This window comes from Orcinus orca, chromosome 7 (assembly GCF_937001465.1).
Source record: "Orcinus orca chromosome 7, mOrcOrc1.1, whole genome shotgun sequence".
Classification (NCBI taxonomy): Eukaryota; Metazoa; Chordata; class Mammalia; order Artiodactyla; family Delphinidae; genus Orcinus; species Orcinus orca.
In genome coordinates, this window is record NC_064565.1 from 7,435,071 (window position 1) to 7,458,014 (window position 22,944).

Genomic DNA, 22,944 nt, shown 5'->3' on the forward strand with positions numbered 1-22,944 from the left:
CTTTTACTAAGCATACTGTTTAAAAAAGTCACAAAAGAAATATTTTACAGTGGGGGAATATTAATTAGAATGCCTACAGAAGACTGACTTTAAATCATTCTGGTTTGCTTCTGTTGTAGAGCTGTTTACGATCAGTGCTAGAACAAATAGCAGCATATGGCCAGGTTGTGTTTCGACTCCAGGAGTTTATTGATGAAATCATGGGGCACAGCTCTGAAAGCATGTTACCTGGAAATGGTTCCATTCCTAAGAAGTCGACAGAAGCACCTTTTAGAACATACCAGGCTTTCATGTGGGCCCTGTACAAATACTTCATTAGTTTCAAAGAGGAACTTACAGAAATTGAGAAGTGCATCATCAATAATGGTATTTAAATATTCTTCCCTTTTACGCATAACACACGTAACTCATATTTTGAATGCCATTTAGGTTAATAATTAATATAAGATTTGAAAATTACATGGCAAATAAGTAATTCTCCTGGATACACTCATTTTTTAAAATTATTTTAAATTTGTATTTTTAAGCCATTCATATCTCTAAAAATCCAAGCAGTATAGAAAGATTTACAGTGAAATTTTTTCCTGCTGCGTTAGTTCCCCAGCCCAGAGACAACCAACTGATCTATTTCTTGTACATCCTTCCAGAAATAATTTATAGACATATGCAAGCAACATGTATTCATATACACATGCCTAGTAGTCTTTTAACTGCTCTCTTCAAATTGCTTTCTAATTTAAATTTTGAGGAATATACCATACAAGTATTGAAAGAGCCTCCTCGTCCTTTTTTACATATTGAGCATCTTATTGTATGGATGTATCATAGACCAGTCCCCTTTTGATGGACATTTGGGCTGTACCTGATCTTTTCCTGTTGGCAACAGTGCTGCAGTGATAACCACTTACATATAAGTAATTGTACACATGTGCACCAAGTTAGCTATAGCACAAATTCTTTTTTTTTTTTTTTTTTTTTTTATAGCACAAATTCTTAAGAGTGGAATTGCTAAGTCAAAGAGTATGTGATGGCATATGTGATTTTAGTAGATATTGCCACATTGTTCTCCACGGAGGTACAGATAAATAACTTTACACCCTTGCCAGCAATATATATGAGTACCCGTTTGTTCCCAGTCTTGCCAGCAGTGTGTTATCAAACTTTTGGGTCTTCATCAATATGACAGGTGAAAATGGTAACCCAGTGCAGGTTTTCCCCCTTAACTTTTATTTACAACTAATGCAAAAAACAGTGCATTGAAGTCCCATGTTCCCATCACCCAGCATCCTCCAGTGTTGACACCTATAGGACATTATCAAAACTAGGAAATTGACATTGGCGTAGTACATTAACTAGTCTGCAGGTCTGACATGGGTTTCACCAGTTTTGCAGGGCCTTGTTTTTTTGCAAGGAGGTAAGCAGTATCTTTCTGCCGTTCTTTTACATTTTATCACATGTGTAGATCTCTATGACCACCTCCATATTTAGGGTTCAGAGCTGTGCCATCCTGACGAAGGGACTTGCTCTTGTTACCTTTAGTAGTCACCCTCTCCGCCTCCCCTCACTAAAACAGGAGCCCATTGTAGTCTGTTTTGTATTTGCCCAGAGTAGTTTTATTCTGCATTCATTTTTCATAAGTGAGGTTGAGTATCTTTCTGTATGTTTAAGAATTGCTTGAATTTCCTTTTCCATGAATTGTCACTTCCTTTATTCATTATTTTTCTGCTGAGTTGTCTTTTCCTTCTTTAGGGGGTTCTTTTTTGGGGGAAATCAGTTCCTTGTAACATGAGATTAAAACCTGCCATCCTGGGCTTCCCTGGTGGCGCAGTGGTTGAGAGTCCGCCTGCCGATGCAGGGGACACAGGTTCGTGCCCCGGTCTGGGAAGAGATCCCACATGCCACGGAGCGGCTGGGCCCATGAGCCATGGCCACTGAGCCTGCGCATCCGGAGCCTGTCCTTCGCAACGGGGGAGGCCACAACAGTGAGGGGCCTGCGTACTGAAAAAAAAAAAACAAAAAACCAATAAAAAACCTGCCATCCTCTGGTTTGCCATGCCTTTCCATAAGTAGGTTAGCATTTATATCACATTTTGAATGCAGATATTTTTCCTTGCTAATGAGTTTGATTTCTTGATATTTGCAGATACTACAATAACTCTTGCAATAGTGGTGGACAAGTTGTCACCTCGATTGGCTCAGCTCAAGGTTCTGCACAAAGTGTTTAGTACTGGAGTTGCAGAAGTTCCACCTGACACTCGAAATGTCGTTCGAGCATCTCACCTGCTCAACACCCTGTACAAAGCCATCCTTGAATATGACAATGTTGGAGAAGCCTCTGAGCAAACTGTATGTGGGGATCCTTGTCTAGTCCACCGTGTGTGACTAATTCTGCTCAGCCATAGGAGTGGTCAATAGCCTGTCATAGATATTTGTAAAAATAGTATGTCAGACAGTTGTTGTGAGTTTTCAAATTAGATTCTAAATTTGAGGCTGCAGGAAACCAGCTTTTCATCTATAATTGCCAAGATCACCAGATGGATGAGGCAAGAATAAAACAAAACATAAAAGCAAGATGTGAAAAATACCTAGCTGATTTTTATAGATATTTGTAATAACTCTTTCTTAAATAAAAATACAGATCTATTATATGAGGTATCTAGAGTAGTCAAATTCATAGAAACAGAGAAGAAAATGGTGGTTACCAGGGACCGGGGGAGAGGAGAAAATGGGATAGGTAATGGGTACAGAGTTTCAGTTTTGTAGCCTGAAAAAGGTTTAGGAGGTCTGTTTTCATAACAATATGAATACATTTAACACTACCAAACTGTACACTTTAAAATGGTTAAGACAGTGTAGTTTATATTATGTATTTTTTTTACCATAATTTTAAAAAATACAAATCTAGACTTTAATCTAGAAAACCGCATGTTTCTTTGGGGACATAATTTAGGCATTTTGCCTAGTTTGTTGGTGTGACTCTTTTTCCTCACCATTTTGATACTGCATTTCAATACAAAGTTGATTTCTTTCAGCTCTGTAATTTCTTTTTATTAGGAACTGTAGTAGAACAGAATCACTTCCTTGTTGTTAATGGACATTTTGCTAATAGCACTATTTGTATAGGATAACCATATACCAGTTTGGACTGTCCAGTTTAGACCTGTTGTCCCTGGGTAACTTTCACTCCTAAGAGGGTCCTGCTATGGACAATATGGTCTTCTCATATTTAGGTGAGGTTTTTCATAAGGATTTTATAGCATATGGTTAGGATTTTTAATTTCTTACTTTGTTTCAAAAAACATAGAAATTGGATCACTTTTTAAAAGGTGCTTCAGAAACGCTCGAACCTCATTTAATCCAGAGACGAGGGAGTTCTGAGAATGGATGTGCATGCTGCGCTGTCTCCTCAGGTCTCCTTGCTGTTCTCGCTCTGGGTGGAGACCGTGCGGCCCTACCTGCAGACTGTAGATGAGTGGATCGTGCATGGGCACCTGTGCGACTGTGCCCGGGAGTTCATCATCCAGAGGTGAGGGAGGCACAGCAGGAGCTGGCTTTACCTCTCTTCTCCCATGTGGAGATCGTACACTTCTGTTAGCTTCACCTGATCCATACGCAGGTTCTTTTGCATTTTTATAGAAGACATCAGGTACCAGTGCAAAAATATTTTTCCAAGTTTTATGTCAATCACAGCTTTGCTTATTAGCAAATTATATTTTTGAGTGATAGTGTGTTTTTGGCTGGCTGGTATGGTGAAAGTCACACTGAGTCCCTTAAAATGAATTAGGTGATGTCAGATGGCTTCATTAAAGGGAACCAATGGGAATAAATTATCTATGAGACAAAAGGTGTGAAAATATTACAGAATATGCCTCTAATATATTTATTTCTCCTAATTAGCTGCTCTTTTTACCTTTTTAGTATAATATTTAATAAAACAATTAAGGAAAATCTTGATCATCATAAAATCTATGATGATTCCCCTTCACTTAATTGATTTTTCTGAACAGAATCATGGAAACTGCAACGTAGAACTATTTGTACTCTCTTAACTCAGTCTTAAGTTCTGCACTCTGTACAGATACATGTTTATTGTTTTGTTTTGTTTTAATTAATTTATTTATTTAATTTTGGCTGTGTTGGGTCTTTGTTGCTGCATGCGAGCTTTCTCTAGTTGTGACGAGTGGGGCCTACTCTTCATTGCAGTGCATGGGCTTCTCATTGCGGCGGCTTCTCTTGTTGCAGAGCTTGGGCTCTAGGCATGCGAGCTTCAGTAGTTGTGGCTCGCGGGCTCTAGAGCACAGGCTCAGTTGTGGTGCATGGGCTTAGTTGCTCCACAGCATGTGGGATCTTCCCAGACCAGGGCTCGAACCCGTGTACCCTGCATTGGCAGGCAGATTCTTAACCACTGCGCCACCAGGGAAGTCCCTGGATACATGTTTTTATTGATAGCTATCCATTTAACTCATCAGGGAGAGTAACTTAGAGCTACAGAAAGGTAACCCTGTTTACACAGTGCTCATATAAAAGAACTGGCCTTTCTTTAGCTGAATCTTGGGTCTCATTATGTCTTGTTTCTTCTGTTGCACATGAGGATTTTTGTAAAAATGGGATTCTGACTATCCTTAGGGGGTGATGAGTACACCTTGTTTCATTGTTAAAATAGTCCAGTGGAAATAGTTGTGGAAAAAAAGATGTGGAATTCTGGAATTTACTTTCAGAGGAGATGGGTAAACTTTTATTCTACCTTTAAAGAGAACCAAATTAATCATATTTTGTTTAATTCCAATTCAGGAAACTTTCTGCATAGTTAGATTTTACCTATGCCATTCAGAATATTTGTCCACTTTTCTATGTTAAGCTGAAGTCAGGTAAAACATCTGTCCCATTTTACCTAAAGATTGCATTGTTTTACTAATAATTGATATTACTGTGTTTTGGAATGTTTGGACAACATGCCTAAGCTAGAATAGATATACTGTTGTTTTTAAGGAAGAGAAGTTAAAGTTTAAAATTCTTTTGAATCCCTATAGAAACAAGAATGTTCCGGTAAATCACAGAGACTTTTGGTATGCAACTTACACGCTATACAGTGTATCGGAAAAGACAGAAAACGAAGAAAAAATGAGTGATAACGCTAGTGCGAGTTCTGGCAGTGATCAAGGGCCCTCCAGCAGGCAGCACACCATGGTGTCCTTCCTGAAACCCGTCCTTAAGCAGATCATAATGGCTGGCAAGTCAATGCAGCTGCTGAAGAACCTGCAGTGCATGGAGAGCACCACGTGCCAAGCCACAGCCAGAGGTAACCCCTTAGTGGTGGAGCAGCTGCTCCAATCTTCACGCTTGCCATTCTGAGATATGACATTATTTTGCAGTTTGAAAATAATCAAAGCATTTTATTTTCATGGAACTGATCACCATGATCAAATTGATAGATCATGCTGCTCTGACTGAAAAAAGATTGTCCTCGTTGGAAACTTTTATCACGGTGTTTGAAAGGCAGTGATAATACGTTCCACATGCATTTTACTTATTCTTGATGCCTTAGGACTGGTCCTTTGACAATAATTCTCTGGTATTTCTTAATGCAGAGCAGCATTTGGCACCTGAGGACATGAACTCTGGCAGATAGGAATTTGTTGGTGAGCGGTTCAGACTTGATCATAGGTTTTGAGAAAATCTTGATATAATTTCTGGTCTTTTTGGATGTAATTTAAGCAATACACTTAAGGTTTTATCAACTGTCTAAAAAGGCTTTGAGAGGTATAGATGTGACCTTAGTTGTTTTGTTTGTAAATCATCTTAATGTTACGTTAATTAGTTTAAATTATTATATCTACTTTAAGTAATATTTTCACTTTGTGGAATGTTTCCTTTTTAACTGAATAATAAAACGTAAAGAACTTTCCAGGGCCACTGTTCAAAGTGTTTTTCCCAATGTAATTATGACTCCTATTAGTGTTATCATAGTACTATCTAGTATAATGGTAACTTTACTTTCAGGCTTCCTGCTTAAGCTGTTACTCTGTTCAGAAAAAAACTAGCTTATACTTTGAATGTTTAACCATGAACTTTGCAATTGTCTAACAGAGGTTATAAAAATGTTTAGTTGTACTAAGGGTACTATACTGTAAGGGTAACAAAACAGGGATAGACCTTCATAGGCCAAAGGAAAAATACCAGGCTATAATATATTTAGATAAGTTTACTTAATATTTCTTAATGTTAGTTATTTACTAGAACATAATGCACCTTACACATTTCTTTATGTTTCAGATGCAGAAAGAAAAAGTCTGTATACCCTGTTTCTGGAGTCTGTGCAGTCTCGTCTTCGACACGGAGAAGACTCCACTGCACAGGCCCTCACTGAGCAGCAGGCCACCAGAGAGACCCTCATTAAGATGCAGTCCATTGCCGAGAGGCATCTTGAACTGGATGATGTTCATGATCCACTGCTGGCGATTAATTTTGCAAGGTGATACGCACCTGCAGGATTTTCAATGATTGAAATGGCAGAATCTGTGCTGCAATATTTAGTAACTGTTTATCTCTGCCAGGTAGGGCTTTCCAGCCTTAAAAATAGAAACCTTTGTAGCCTCTCCTTTCTAATGAATGAAATACAAGAATATATTGCATTCACTTATTTCAGATACATAACTTAGCCTCTTTATTATTTGTGAAAGTCCACAGATTATCATGAGCCCTAGGCCCATGGGCAGCGCTGTCACTCATACAGAAGACGCTCATGGAAGTTAGGGGTCCTGGGACATGTTGAGTCAGACCCTCCCGATGTATCTTGGCCCTCAGGGGCTTTTAGATAATTGCCCCAATGAAATAAATTATTAATACCCACACAATACCCTGTTTATTGTCTAATGACCGTCATTCACTACTTTTAACCCTAAGGGCTAGAAAGACCTACTCAGTACTTGATCTTTTAGGCAGAAGCAACTCTGTGAAGGTCTGCTTCACACAAAGAATACTTTGAGGAAAAAGATTTTTATTTCTGTAATTGGTAATTTTACGACTAAAGGTAAATATGGGACTCCAGAGTTTTGATTTAAGAGAATTCTGTTGAGATGAATGAATAAAGAACATGTGGTGTATATGTGTACAGTGGAATACTACTCAGTCATTAAAAAGAATGAAATTCTGCCATTTGCAGCAATATGGATGGACTTAGAGGGTATTATGCTTAGTGAAGTAAGTCAGATGGAGAAAAACAAATAATGTATGATATCACTTATATGGGAAATCTAAAAAATACAGGGCTTCCCTGGTGGGTCAGTGGTTAAGAATCCGCCTGCCAATGCAGGGGACACGGGTTCAATCCCTGGTCCAGGAAGATCCCACATGCTGCGGAGCAGCTAAGCCCATGAGTCACAACTACTGAGCCCGTGTGCCACAGCTTCTGAAGCCCATGTGCCTAGAACCCACGCTCCGCAACACGAGAAGCCACCGCAATGAGAAGCCTGTGCACCGCAATGAAGAGTAGCACCTGCTTGCCACAACTAGAGAAAGCCCATGCGCAGCAACGAAGACCCAACGCAGCCAAAAAATAAATAAATAAATTTTAAAAATAAAAAATACAAGAAACTGGTGAATATGACAAAAAAGAAACAGACTGACAGATACAAAGAACAAAATATTGGTTTACCAGTAGGGAGAGGGAAGGGGGAGGGGCGAGATAGGGGTGAGGAATTAAGAGATAACAAATTACTATGTATAAAATAAATAAGCTACAAGGATATATTGTACAGCATAGGGAATATGCCAATATTTTATAATAACTAGAGTATAACCTTTAAAAATTGTGAATCACTGTTGTACACCTGAAACTTATATAATATTGTAAATCAGCTGTACCTCCATTAAAAGACAAAAAAAGAATTGATGTCTTTTTTTAAAAAGAGAATTCTGTTGACAGCAACTCTTACAAAGAAGACTAATATTTTTATATTAAAGGTTGTATTTGGAACAGAGTGACTTTCACGAGAAGTTTGCTGGTGGAGACATATGTGTGGATAGATCATCAGAATCTGTGACTTGCCAGACTTTTGAATTAACGCTGAGATCTTGCCTCTATCCTCATATTGACAAACAGTATCTAGATTGCTGTGGAAACCTCATGCGAACTCTAAAAAAAGATTACAGGTATGAGGAGTGGTTTCATTTGGGAGGTAGTCGGTAGTTTATTGTACTTCAAGAATAGCGGAAGTTATTTTTAAACCTAGATTTCAAGCTAATTTTTATTAGAGTAGGGAATGGATAGGCAATAAACAATTTTCTTTTGAGAAGATCAGTAGACCATCAGTGTTTTCCTAACTTTATTGTGAAATTTGTTTCTGAGAATTTATCCCAAATGAAATACAGAAAAAGCTTGTTACACAAAAATGCTTGTCACGAAGTTTGCTATCAGAGAAAAAACATGAAATTACTTAGTAACTTCTTTAAATTGTGGCATATCCATAAATATGCACATCCATATTAAAATATGGCATATTCATTTCCATGTATGAACTTTGTAAAGTTCATACAAATTATGTTTATACAGAGTTTTAAATAATGTAAAGTTTCTTAAATCTTAAAAAATAGGATATATATTATAGTAGGAACTATTTTTTTTAATGCATGGAAAAAAGACTGGGAAGAAATACCCTAAATATTAACAGTGGAAATTCATCATGAATAGTAGATTTGGATTAACTTTTTTTATTACACTTTTGTGACTTTGCCAAATTTTCTTCAATGTTATAGAAAAATAACTTCTTTCTGATTATTAAAAGTAAACCATATGCTGTTTTTATTATTTTTGAAAATCTTTAAGATGTATTAGTATTTCTAATTTTAGTAAATGTACAGTGTAAACGCGTTTCACTAAAAATGATACCTGATCCTGATCTAGAATCCTATCTTATGAGCCTAAGATTTTTCTGTCACTTATTTTCTCTTCATTCAGGTTGGTTGAGTACTTACAGGCCATGAGGAATTTCTTCTTAATGGAAGGGGGAGATACCATGTATGACTTCTACACGTCAATTTTTGATAAAATAAGAGAAAAGGAAACCTGGCAGAATGTGTCTTTTCTTAATGTCCAGCTTCAAGAAGCAGTAGGACAGCGTTATCCTGAAGACAGTTCACGGTAAAATATGGGAGGACCTTTTATTTTAAAAATTATAAGATCATCCATGTGTCACGAACTCTTCTCTTTTATATGTTATCTTATTTAATCCTCACACCAACCCCTATGAGTTTTACTAATGTTATTTTACACATTAGAAAACTGAGGCAGGGACTTCCCTGGTGGTCCAGTGGGTAAGACTCCAGGCTCCCAGTGCAGGGAGCCCGGGTTCGATCCCTGGTCAGGGAACTAGATCCCACATACCGCAACTAATAGTTCATATGCCGTAACGAAAAAGATCCCTCATGCCACAGCAAAGATCCCACGTGCTACGACTAAGACCTGACACAGCCAAATAAATAAATATTTTGAGAAAAAAAAAAAGCTGAGACAGCAGCGACTTGCCCACTGAATGAGAGGAGATGTGAGATGGCACCGTGTGGTCTCTCAGGGTCTGATGGCCTTGCTCACATGGCTGGAGTCCATACTGGCCGCCTTCCTGCCCCACCCTTGCCCTCCAGCCGGCTGCACCAGCCTTCATTGTGATGTCACAGGCGGTGTTCTGAGAGAGTGAGAGCAGAGCCCTTGGCACTGGCCAAGGCCTGAGCTGCAGGCCTCACCTCACAGACCCTTACTTCCACCACAGGCCAAGTCAGAGGCCAGCCCAGTTAGAGGGGAAATAGATTCCACCACTTTTCACAGACAGCATTGCCTGTTTTCAAGCTGTTGTACTGGTTTATCCCCGGCTCGGGAACTCACCTTCCCTCCTCCTTGTCAGTCGGCCTGCTGAGCACCTGGGCCAGGTCTGTGGGTTGATGCCATTAAATCTTTGTATAACAGAGGCTCATTTTCCACCCTGCTTGTTCGTCCTTTTTCCTGTTCCGTGTCCTTGCTTGGCTACCTTTCTTGGCTCCCTCAGTGGCCCTTGAAAAGTAATAATGATAATAATTAACATTTATTACATGCCACTTAGGACATTATTTTCCTCACAGCCATGCCAGGTTACTGACCATCTACTACTTAGTAGTAGATAAAATAATTCCTTTTATTTATGTCATGTGTTACCTTTGATGATTCCATAGAAGTAGAATTTTCATCAATTATATGATTAGTAAAAGCAGAGTAACCGCTAGATTCTTTTCATAGTAAGGAATTAGTGCCTAGTAATCCCCAGGGGGGGCCAGGGAAGGCTAAAGTTATATTTTTCACTATCAATAGAAACTCATGAATTTTGTTATTTTTAGTATGTTTCAATCTATTACAGTTATTCTTTTTTTCTTGCTCAGACTGTCCCATCTTTACCCAGACGGAACTCCTTCACTTGACTCTAGTAATCTTGGAGAGCATCTTTGCTTTCAGGACTGGATGTCTGGACTCATCCTGTGCACTTCCTGCCCCAGGCTCTGCACCTCTTCCAGGATCACTGGTCCTGTCTGTTCTGTGGCTTTAAAAGCCCTTGGTCTGTGTCCCAGAGTGTTCGTCTATACTGGATTATCAGTACTTCTGGGCTCACTCAGTGGATGGAGCTAGGAGATATGTAGAAAGAGGAAGATGAATCATAAGCTCATATTGATATTTCCAGTATGTATTAAAGATTATAGGATTTCACTTTTTTGATTTTCTTTTGTATCTTCCCTTGAGTGCTTACTAACTCATGAACATAAATATTTATTATATTTATTCTATAATAAATCATAATAGTTCCAAAGTAACAATAACAGCAACAAGCCCACTGAGAGTTTAAAACATGCTTGTGACTATATTCTCTTCCTGTACTTTCAAGTCATCAGAATCCTGTATTTCAGGGTCACCTGGAACAATTCTCAATGTGATTATACCACAAATATAGGGCTGGGTTCATTTGTTTTATTTTCTACTTTTAGGAATCACTTCATTTTTATTTTTCTTGATTCCATTTTGTTTTTTAGTTGTATAAAACAGCTATATATTTCTTAAGTTAAAATCATTGATACAAAATTACTTTTAGGGAACTCTGGCTTCTGTTCCTATTCCTGTCCATTTTCTCCCTTTCCTCATAACCTTTTTTATTAGATTTTATTTTATCCTTCCAGTGTTTATTTTTTGGAACCAAAACCGTATGTGTACATATTCCTTTTTCTCCTCACATGTTACAGAAAAGGAAGCACACAGTGTGCACTCTGTAACACCTGCTTAACTTTTCTTAAGTAGATAATACATCCCAGACCCACTGCATTGCAGGCTAGAGAGCTTGTCCTCACTACTTTACAGCTGATTGTGTTCATTCAACCAGGTGTCCTGTTGGTGGACACGTGGATTCTGTTCTTCTGCGATGTATGTATGCAGTGACTGGTCTTGTGCATTTCACTTCTTATTTTTGCCAGTGTAACTTTGGAGTATTTTTCTAGAATGGGATTGCCAGATAAAAGGGTAAACACCTGTGTAAGTCTGCTAGCTGTTACCAAATTCCTCTTCATAAAGGCCGTATTTTTTCTAATTCCCACCAGCAATGAGGCTTTCTCCACAGCCTCACCAACAGAGTATGTTGTCAGACTTTTGGATTTCTGCCAGTCTGATGATGAAAAATGATGTCTCAGTGTAGTTTTAATTTACATTTTTCCATGTGAGCGTAGTTATCTTTTCATACGCTTATTTTTGCATTTGTTTAAAAGTGAACTCTCCATATCTTTTGCCACTATTTCTGTCAGTATCAAGTTGTTGGTCTTCATCCTCTCCATTTTTAGAAGCTCTTTTTTTCTTTTGGCTGTGCCACGTGGCTTGTGGGATCTTAGTTCCCCAACCAGGGGTCAAACCCACGCCCCCTGCAGTGGAAGTGCAGAGTCCTGACCACTGGACTGCCAGGGAATTCCCTAGAAGCTCTTTTTATAGGTTTCCCAGTTTGGCATTTGTCTTTTTGTTCTGCTTATGGTATAACAATTTCTTGTTTTGTCATGAAGATATTTTTTAGTTTTATAATGTATCTATCTTTTTTATTACTTCTGAATTTTAAGTAATAGTTAAGAAAGTTTTACTGTATCCAAGTGTATAAAGAAATTCACCCATGTTTTCTTTTAATGCTTGAATGGATTTTTTTACATTTAGGTGTTGATCCATTTGGAATTTATTCAGCTAAAAAACATGAGAAATAGATCCAGTTTTATCTTTTTTCCAAGTGACTGATTGGTTGCCATCACTTATTTCTTTAAAAAAAAAACCCACCTTTCCCCATTTATTTGATACCCCTTTATCATTAAATTTTCATATGCACTTGAGTTATATGCATTGGGTCTCTCTCTGAATTTTCCATCCTATTTCACTGTTCTGTTTATTCACATGCCAATAGCTTTCTGTTTTATTAATAGGGTTTTCCTGGCTATTCTTGCTTATTTATTTTAACAAATGTACTTTATTTATCATCTTGTCTAGCTCCATCCACCAAAACAAAAACAAAAACATTCGTGATATTTTTATTGAGATTCCCACTCATAGATTAACTCAGGACAAATGCGCCACCCCATTGGGACCCCTTCTCCTATGGCTTCCATGTGTTCTAGGTGCCTGTCTTGTGCCCTCAGGCTCCCTGAGTCTGCACGCACAGGTCTCCTTCCCGGTTCCAAGCTCCCCTGCCCTGCCCATACCCCTCCCTTGTCACTGGTGCTCCTTCTGCATCCTCCCTGTGAGCCCCTTGCCCTCCGCCCACCGTTAGCATAGCTCCTCGCTCTCCTGCCTGGGGCACCTTCGTTCCATGTCGATGGCTTCAGCGACCGCTAGTGACCTGCAGGTCAGTACCTTTAGCCCAGGTGTCTGCACAACCAGTGCCTCGTGACTTTCCTCAGATGCCATGTGTCCAAAACTGAGCTTCATCGTTTTCTCAGCCCTTTGTTTCTTCTGGATGGGACCACTGTTCATCCCAGTGCCCAGTGTAGCTCACCTTAGATTCTTTCCTCTCTGCTGGCCCCCACATACCCTGGTCCCTCGGTTCTGCCTCCTGGATGACATTCCCCATGCCCTTCAGCGCTCACTGGAGAGCACCTCCCTGCCGCCTGCTAACCAGCTGTCTCCGCATCTCTCCCTTCCACTTGGCCCTCCAGGGCCACACAGGACACTAGCCGCCCCACCCCCACACACGCTTGGGCTGCTTGGCGCCTCGGAGCAGATGGGCCGAGCTTCATCTGAGAGAGAGCTTTTCACTGTCTGGCTCCCCACCTCGCTTCTTGTGCACACAGAGACAGACACATCACCTTCTCTCTCCACCATACTTCCCACTTCAGGGATTTGGGACATTTCTGTTTTCCCCCGAGAGCTGTACTCTCTCCCCCAGGAGCCTTCACGTGTCTGCACCCTCCAGTTACCTGAGTTAGCTGCTCTCCCATGGGCATGGCCAGCAGTTGTCTGCACTCCTGCAAAGCTCTGCCCCTCTGGCTTGGTGACTGGAGGGTGACTGCACATTTTGTATGCTCTGGGCTATGAGCCCCTGGAGGGGGGCAGGGATTGGCTTTTTATCACCTGCTTAGTGCAGCACTTGACAAGGTATTCAGTAGCTGCCTACTAAGTACTTGGTAGATGCACGTGTAACAGACTTACAAGCTAAAAAAATTCTGACTAGTCTGTGACATGGAATGAATTGGTTAAACTCGTAAATCACACACCGACCCTTACATCTCTGGTTGTAAGGCTAACTCCTGCCTTGGCCTTCAAGTTAACCTTCCGTGGGCTGCATCCAGGCATCGTCACAGGTGCCTCTGTATCCTGGGAGAGTCACGTCCTTTCTCAGCACAGTGACAGAACTGCTCTGAGGAGTGAAGGAAATAAGTGCCTGGCTCGAGAACATTTCCATGCCCTATGGTAGCTGCATTCTATTGAGAGTCACACTCAGACTAGTTGGGCAGGAGTGGATGAAGCCATGTGTGACACCTTTGCTTTAGAAGCAGACCCCATTCTTTTTTTGTTTGTTTGTTTTTTTAACATCTTTATTGGAGTATAATTGCTTTACAATGGTGTGTTAGTTTCTGCCCCATAACAAAGCGAATCAGCCATACACATACATATTTCCCCATATCTCTTCCCTCCTACGCCTCCCTCCCTCCCACCCTCCCTATCTCACCCCTCCAGGCGGTCACAAAGCACTGAGCTGATCTCCCTGTGCTATGCGGCTGCCTCCCACCAGCTATCGGTTTCACACTTGGTAGTGTATATATGTACATGCCACTCTCTCACTTTCAGACCCCATTCTTGCCCACACACTTGCATATGCCTGCTCTCCAGGGTGAGAACAGCCTCTCCCGCCACCAGACACACACACACACACACTCCCTCTCCCTCTCTCTCCCTCTCTCTCTCTGTCTCTCTGTCTCTCCCCACCCTCTCTCCTGCCACCCCCAACAGAGTGTCCGTCTCCTGAGCCTCTCGCTGAACTCTACCAGGACTAGGCACCTGCCAAATACAGTTAACCTTCCCTGACTTTGTCTTTTTTCCTAAGTAATTTACTATAAGTATCTTCTTTTTTATAGCTAAACGCATTATTTAAAAATTTTGCCCCCCTTCTTTATTTCTAAAACCTGATTTCTATTCTGGAATATATGCTTAGAAAAATATGGAATATCTGCATTCCTTTTATGAAATGTCTTTTTGGAATATATAAATTAAATAACTCAAAGTGCTAAATAACTAAAACTTATATTTCTTTATCTAGTCTATCTATATCTTTTGAAAATGTTGACACAGCTAAGAAGAAACTCCCTGTTCATATCTTAGATGGTCTGACCCTGAGCTATAAGGTATGTGCTGATACTCTAAGAACATTTTCTATTAAAATTAAGGCATACAAGGGACTTCCCTGGCGGTCCAGTGGTTAAGACTCCGCACTTCCAATGTAGGGGGCGTGGGTTCGATCCCTGGTCGGGGAACTAAGATCCCACATACTGTGCGGCACAGCCAAAAAAAAAAAAAATTTGAGACATATGAGTAATAGGTTACTTTCTATTCTAATTTTCTGTTTTTGTTTTCATAGGTCCCATGGCCTGTGGACATTGTTATAAGTTTGGAATGTCAAAAAATTTATAATCAGGTGTTTCTTCTCTTATTGCAAATAAAATGGGCAAAATATAGTCTGGATGTTTTACTATTTGGTGGTAAGATTTGTTTTCAACAGATAAATTATAATTTAATTTTAGCACTGAAAAAAAGGTTGGTAGTCTTAGGTCATTTTTTATGTATACACAAGTGCCAAAATGATATGTATTTATGGCCATAGCTTTACAGACATCAGAATTAACTTCCCTGAATGAGTACAGTTAATCTGAAATACAATAACTAAATTAGGAATTTAGCCAGAATAAAAATTCTTAGGTTATGTGAAAAAGTTTTAATGACAAGTTAATAGGACTTTGTTTTTATATTTTTGATGACAGTGATAATCAGGGTGATATGGCAGCTTTAACTGCTTCACCTTCCAGATAGGGAGGATGGGGTCCCTGCTGTGCATCCAGCCGAGTGCCCTTTACAGGGCAGACGACCACACCATTGCAAGTCCTGCTCTGTGCAGTGGTGCAGGTGGGGTCTGAGTGGATGCTCTTCCCACCCCCTCTCTTCGTTCCTTTACAGAACTAGCTAGTCCTGCTGAAAAACCACAACTTGAAGGACTCTTAGGTGGACAAGACACAGCTACTAATTTTGGACCACAGAAGGAGCCAGTAAGACAGCAGATTCATCGTATGTTCCTCTTAAGAGTAAAGCTCATGCACTTTGTGAACAGCTTACACAACTACATCATGACCAGGGTTCGTGTCTGTCCATCCACTCAGTTCTGTCACCGTGTATACATCTGTTCGTGGAGAATTACTTGTAATATATTTATAAATACAAACAAGCACACAAGATACTTAATAGACTGTAAATGTGAAGGTAGCACATACTAAAAACTTGATCATAAAATAACATGGGAGCAGGGGGAAGTGTTTTTTAAAACATGCCAGAGCACATGTTTTCCAGACACTGTGTCTCTCCTGTCTAGTGACCCCTTGGGATGACACATCCAGAGCGCCTCTTTTGGACTTGCCATCAGAACTTGCCACATAGTCCTTTAAATGTCAGCAGTGGGAACAGGGCTGTCCCTGGAAAATGGCTTCAATTTTTTGTAATGGAAGCCTAAAAACAAATCTGTCAGGCTAGTATGGGGTGTAAGGAGGAAAATGCAGCCAGATTATATACTTTTTTTCTTAAATATAAGAAGTAACTCGTAGAGTAAATAAAACTGCTTTTCTTACACATATTAAAACCAGTTCTAGGGCTTCCCTGGTGGCGCAGTGGTTGAGAGTCCGCCTGCCGATGCAGGGGACACGGGTTCGTGCCCCGGTCCGGGAAGATCCCACATGCCGCAGAGCGGCTGGGCCCATGAGCCATGGCCGCTGAGCCTGTGCGTCCAGAGCCTGTGCTCCGCAACAGGAGAGGCCACAACAGTGAGAGGCCCGCGTACCACCAAAAAAAAAAAAAAACTAAAACAAAACCAGTTCTAGAGGAACTTCTGAAGAGGAGTTCAGATGTTTGAACAGTAGCAGTGTTATTCGAGGACAGTACTCACTGGGATTATAATGGTTGCTAAAAAATTTGTAGTCATTCTGATAGATAGGTTCTAAGAACCCACTTTTGTTTGGATGAAGTGAGCCTTTGAAGCCTGTGTTTTATACATGATACACATGGCAGAGGTGCTCTCTTTCCCGTGCACTAGTGGCCTTCAGAGGACCAACCTTAAGCCCTTAATTGTTGAGAGTAAATGGTTAAGTTTTTGTTTAATTTGTTTTTTGTTTTCTACTTGAAGTACAGTTATATTCCTTTTAAAGAAAGACCATTATGTAAGCAGTGGAATTTATTAAAACATATAAATTCAATTTATCTGGTGACTTTTTTTTAAAAAATCAATGCATATCCTATACAGTTCATATACTTGCCCCTCCACACAGGAGCAGTCTGTTAGTCCAGAGTGAGGCATTCCCTCCCTGTGCAAGTGAATGTAGAAGAGGTTGGTAAAAAAAGTTTTGTGTGTGGCACATTAGTTCTCAAAGAAAAAAATCTATTGATTAAATTTGTCATCTTTCAAGATTCTTCACAGTACAGGGCTGGAGTTTCAACATCAAGTCGAAGAAGCCAAGGATTTAGATCAATTGATTAAAATTCACTATAGATACTTGTCAACCATCCATGATCGATGTCTGCTGAGAGAAAAGGTATGTGAGGTGTCACCTGTGAACTTGGCCACTGAGGCAGGAATGAAGCCAGCCAAGGGAAGTTGTCTCTCTACTTTGGAATTTTATACTTATTAAGCTTCTGATCTGCAAAATATTTTTTTGACATCTTTATTGGGGTATAATTGCTTTACAATGGTGTGTTACATTCTGCTTTATAACAAAGTGAATCAGTTATACATATACATATGTTCCCAGATCTCTTCCCTCTTGTGTCTCCCTCCCTCCCACCCTCCCTATCCCACCCCTCTAGGTGGTCACAAAGCACCGAGCTGATCTCCCTGTGCTATGCGGCTGCTTCCCACTAGCTATCTACCTTACGTTTGGTAGTGTATATATATGTCCATGCCTCTCTCTCGCTTTGTCACAGCTCACCCTTCCCCCTCCCCATATCTTCAAGTCTGTTCTCTAGTAGGTCTGTGTCTTTATTCCTGTCTTACCCCTAGGTTCTTCATGACATTGCAAAATATTCTTTAAGGAAGGACCAGATCAAATAGGTTACAAATTTGTGCCATATGACTGGAAATTACATATAAGAGAAACAGCTGACAACTTTATTGTGACAGTCTGCACTCAGCACTGTGTTTGGATTCAATACGAAAATTTTATCTGCAGTTATGGAATAATAGTGCTTTGGTCAGGAAATGTGTCCAGCTTGATGTGAATATATTAAGTCATCTTACAGCCATTGGAATAACTTGCCCCATTTCACTGGTGAATTCAAATGGCTGTCCCAGGAAAAGGTAGCTTGCTGGCTCTGTTGGTCAGACTCCGCTGCTGATATACCTGTACTGTGGGTGCAGTAGGTGTGTGGTCCAATTCCAAGTGCATTTTGTTCAGAGCCTAGTACCCTTCCTTATACCTAGAAGGCAATGATTGCACTGAGCTTTTTCTGTGACTCATTTAAATTAGGTGAAAGTGTTGGTGTCAGTGTCCAAACATGGTCACAGAGCCTATGTTCTTCCATGGCTTTCTCTCCAGGTCAGTTTTGTGAAGGAAGCCATCATGAAGGTGTTGAACTTGGCCCTCATGTTTGCAGATGGTTGGCAGGCTGGCCTGGGGGCATGGCAGTAAGTACGCAGCTTGTGGGGCCTCTGTGCTGTCACCATTTCAGTTTCACTTTTAGCTGGCTTCATTCTGGGAGCCTTGTTTTTCTTCTTGGCAACACATCACATACACTTATAATTATGGAAAGAATTGAAGAATTGAATTTGTTCATCTAAACTAGGCAACATCAAGAATTATGCAATTCTTTTCTGAGCGGTAAAACAAGAAAAATCTGAAGTCTTTTGATTAGAACAAGCAAATATCCTTAAATTACATTCCTGTTGTATAGGTTTGCTAAATTTTTGTTAATGGATGCCTTCGAGCATACACAGAAGCGGGTGGGGAACATAACAGACCCTGGGGTCCATCACTCCACTTCAGCAGATGCCAGTGACAATCAGTTCTGTTTTGTGTTTACTGCCCACTCCCACTCCCATTCACTCAATTATTTTCAACCAAATTCTGGACATCATGCTAGATCCTAGTCCAAAATTGTATTTTAGAGAGCTCTAAAAGAATGATTGTATATTTTACTTTTAGGGTGTTTATTATCTACACCTATCACATAGAAAGAGGACCCAGGAGCTCTTTCTTCCTATCCAGAGTACCATCCTCTACTGTTACCTTGAATGTGCAGCTCAATAGTTTGTCCCTGTCTTGTTTATAAAATTAATGTAATCTTGCTATTATTACTTCCTTGAAATATATTTAAAAGAGCAAGTCTGGTTGACTGGGCTGTTGGGATAATAGCTTGTACTTAGTTGTTATTAGTAAGGAGCCGAAAGTTCGTTATAGCACTAATCTAAAATCTTAACGTATGGCTGTGTCAGAATACTCTGAATGGTAGATAAAATTCCTCATTGCAGGGGTGAAAACAGAAGTCTTTATTATTGCTGTCTCAAGTGTGTGCAGCAGACTTCCCCCTCCATGTCACTGTCAGGTGGAGGAGAAGGTAATAACACTGCTGCATATTGTTGGCTAAAATTGAACTGTTTCTTCAACAAGGGGGTGAGGAGGACTTAAGAGGCATATTAACCATCACAGTTTATGGAAATTAACTGATCTTGATTCACATTTAAAGCAGAAAGTGAAAAATTTTTAAAGCAAGGTGAAATTTTTAAGCAAATGGTATGGTGGCTATGATTTCAAAGGAGTATTTATCTTTAGTGTGTACACACTGAAATATTTATGACTGAAATGCTATAATGTCTCAACTTTGCTTCTAAAGATATGGGGCTAAGGGTATAATTGGGACTGCCTGCAGCGGGGTGACTACTGAAGCTGGGTATGGGTGTTTGCTATTTCCCATAATAACAGTTTTCTAGTAAGTTTAAAATGTAAGGGTTTATATCTTTAATGTGCTGTTTATTTGAAAGAAGGTGTGCCTGTGAAAAGTAAAAGTATAGAACTGTACAATAGAAAAGGGAATATCCTCAGTTATCCTCACTGTAGAACTTACTACCATCCTGAAGCAGCAGTTTTGTATCCTAATGACACTTTCCTTCAGACTCTTTGAAAGTTTGGCAGGAAATTTTATATTTTATTTTAGAATCTTTAGAGTTAGGATTCTACATAATTAAACTGAAGCACATTTGAAATTACTCCAAAGGTATTTTATAGCCTACCTAGTAACTCCTTATGCATTTACCTAAATTGAAATTTACTTTCTTTCCTAGAATGGAATCTATAGAGAAAATGGAGTCTGATTTTAAAAACTGCCATATGTTTCTTGTAACCGTTTTAAACAAAGCTGTCTGTAGAGGATCCTTTCCCCATCGTGAGTATTATGTTAAAATATTACTGCTTTTATATTTTCTGGTAACTAAGTCTACCTGTTATTGTTTTGGTACTGATCTCATGAAGAATTAGAATTTTTCACCACTTTGAACCTGGAAAGTCCCTCAGCAGTTGAATTGTTTTTCCCAAATTACAGTGGGGTGAGTGAATCAGTTGTAAAACATTGAGACTGAAGATTTTGCTTTCTAGTATATCATGTGTTACACCAATGGATTTCTAAAACCATTGTTAATTAAAGCAGATGGCAGAATAGGTTTCAGTACACTTCACTGTCATGTGTAGCCTTTGTAACTATTCCTTTTCAAAAGATAGGGTTTGCAGGGGTGGGGGGGTGTTTGTTTGTTTTTTTTTTTAGCAATTTTAAAATTCCCAAGGCTGCCTCTTACACAAGGAAATGCAGGCCTGACGGTTCAGTACACAGACAGTGTGTGAAGCAGACAGAGGTCTGTGGGGTGAGTCATGGGGAGAAGACAGTCATTTAATCTACAGACACAAAGGACTAAGTAATACCTCTTGCAGAGCTTTTTTGGGAAAAGTATGCAGGACTAATTTGTTCCCTATTTCTGTATGTTCAAATTGTGATATGCTCATTAAAAGTAGCTGAACATTTTTTAAAATACTGTTAGAGTAACGAGTGAACATAGAATAAACAAACAAAAACATATCATCAGAAAGTTGTGAATGCAAAGAAATCTAAATAAATTCTGGGATGAGATGAGCCCTTCAGTGCTGACCTGCTGCACCCACAGTTCAGGTAGGCGGGGCAGTGACCGGCCAGAGGCACATAATCTTTGCCAGGATAGTTTGCCAGGATAGAGAAACTCGTTGTTGGTGTGGCAGACTGGAATCCTAGAGGAGCGCACGCAGAGCCAGTCCTCCTGACCCCCAGCCCTCCCCGAATGCTCTGCGTAAGTGGTGAAGAAGCTGGGGGCCGGCCAGGCAGGAAAACAGAGAAAGTTCTGATCTCACAGTGCTTACTTAGAGCCCTATATTCCTGTGTCGTGTGACTTCTACAACGAAGAGGCATTTGTTTATTACGCAAGTATTTAAAAACAAATTACTGTTGTAAGCCCCTACTGCCACCTCTCAGCCTCCCCCATTTTTACCCCTGGCCAAAAAAAAAAAAACCATACTGTGTTAGAAATGTGTTAGAGGAAACATTGATACATTTGTCCATTTTTGCACTGGTGACTGGTAGGCAAGGAGATTCCACTCATAGCTCAGAACATGGCGTTTTGTTATGAATTGAGGCCAGATTTTATGACATTTTGAAAAATGTGATTTGCTCAGTGTAATGCCCAGATTTTTTTTGTTTTCAAAACTAAAATGATCTGAAATAGAAATAAATCATACTTTCTCAATTGTATTTAATAAATGATTATCATCTTTATTGTATGTTAGAAGTAATGAGTATTTTAATTAAAAATAGAAAGTGTCTCTAAATACTTTTCAAGACATTTATTAGAGCCTATTTAGCCATTTTCAAACATTTAAACCTATTTTATTAACCGATTTTTATTCTTCCCACAGTGGAATCTCTAGCACTGTCACTCATGGCTGGCATGGAGCAAATATCTTCAGTGTAGTAAATGCCTCAGATTTAATCTTCATACATGTACATTTCCACCACATGCAGCTGCGAAACGGGAGTCTATTTTGGTTTGTTTTTAAAACTGTTGTCTACTGTCTAGACAAGTGGGTTTTATGTGTTTTCTCTGGAGATTATTGGTTAGTATATTGGGTTATGCATATAAAACTGTATCAATAATGCAGAATGTGTATAGGCTGTTTACACTTATATTTCCTACTATAAGCTATAGATTTATGGTATTGATACCTTTAAATATAAAATAATTGTTTTTGAAAATGTAATTATTAATATTAAAAATAAATTAAAGCACTTTATTCCCCTTTTGCTTAGTCACAGAAGTTTTGTGGTTTTTTTTGTATGCCTGGGAAGTTCCAAAATGGAAAATAGCTTCCACCAATGTCAATAAATGTAAAAGCCCGCTGTTGATACATCCTACTGTATGGCTTTTGTGAGCTAACCACAATTAATTAAAACTATATTTACTGTTCAGTTTTCCTACATTTTCTTTATATACTTCTTGGCATGTCTCTAGCATTTATGACTCAGCCTATATTTACTACTTATTTTTTTAAAAACAACTACTGAAGTCCACATAGCCTCAGAGCTGAGCACCAGGGGCCTCTGCCCAATCTCAGTCGTTTTACAGCATCAGCATTTCCTGCATGCAGATGGCAAAGTCGGCTAATAAGCCCTCCTGGGAATGAGCCCAGGTCTCAGGCTTTACTTTGAAGTCTTGGAGGAAGTTCACTGAGGAGGCCTTCAAATGCCAGGGATGAATAGTTACTTCCAGGTCTCAAGAAAACACTGCAGTATAACCTAACAGCTATAAGATATGAGAAGTATTTCTTGATCTGGTGCTTTAAGTCAGAACCCTGTAGAAACTGATGGAAGCATAGGCTCGCATAAAGCAGTCATGATGGAGTCAAGGTTCGAACAATGATGGCCTGGCTCTTTTGGTAAAGTTCTTTATGCATAGCAAAAATCATCACATCAAACATACCAAAGCATAATTCTTTCATAAACTGAATTATGTTTATTATCAGTGTTTCTAAACCTGGGATAGAAGATACATTTATTTATAGGATATTTAGGAAAGTAAATATTTTCATTTTAAAAAATGAGTATTTGGAATTTGTTGTTATCTTAGACTGATTTTATACTGTATTTGTTCT

The 22,944-nt window shown here is 39.5% G+C and overlaps 1 protein-coding gene across 4 annotated transcripts in view; it reads left to right on the forward strand.

The window, feature by feature from the left end:
* Nucleotides 1-22,261, forward strand: part of TUBGCP5 (tubulin gamma complex associated protein 5) — a 57,556-nt gene extending 35,295 nt beyond the window's left edge. For 3 of the 4 annotated variants that reach the window (XM_049712576.1, XM_004276892.4, XM_033400216.2), the window contains 14 exons: nt 120-366; nt 2,144-2,346; nt 3,411-3,526; nt 5,031-5,299; nt 6,274-6,472; nt 7,963-8,151; nt 8,957-9,139; nt 14,790-14,874; nt 15,108-15,228; nt 15,701-15,876; nt 17,194-17,319; nt 18,319-18,407; nt 20,061-20,161; nt 21,712-22,261. In XM_049712576.1, the coding sequence (XP_049568533.1) occupies nt 120-366; nt 2,144-2,346; nt 3,411-3,526; nt 5,031-5,299; nt 6,274-6,472; nt 7,963-8,151; nt 8,957-9,139; nt 14,790-14,874; nt 15,108-15,228; nt 15,701-15,876; nt 17,194-17,319; nt 18,319-18,407; nt 20,061-20,161; nt 21,712-21,767 (2,160 nt within the window). In that variant the 3' untranslated portion in view covers nt 21,768-22,261. The other variant, XM_033400215.2, reaches the window with a different exon arrangement.
* Nucleotides 22,262-22,944: the final 683 nt, after the last annotated feature.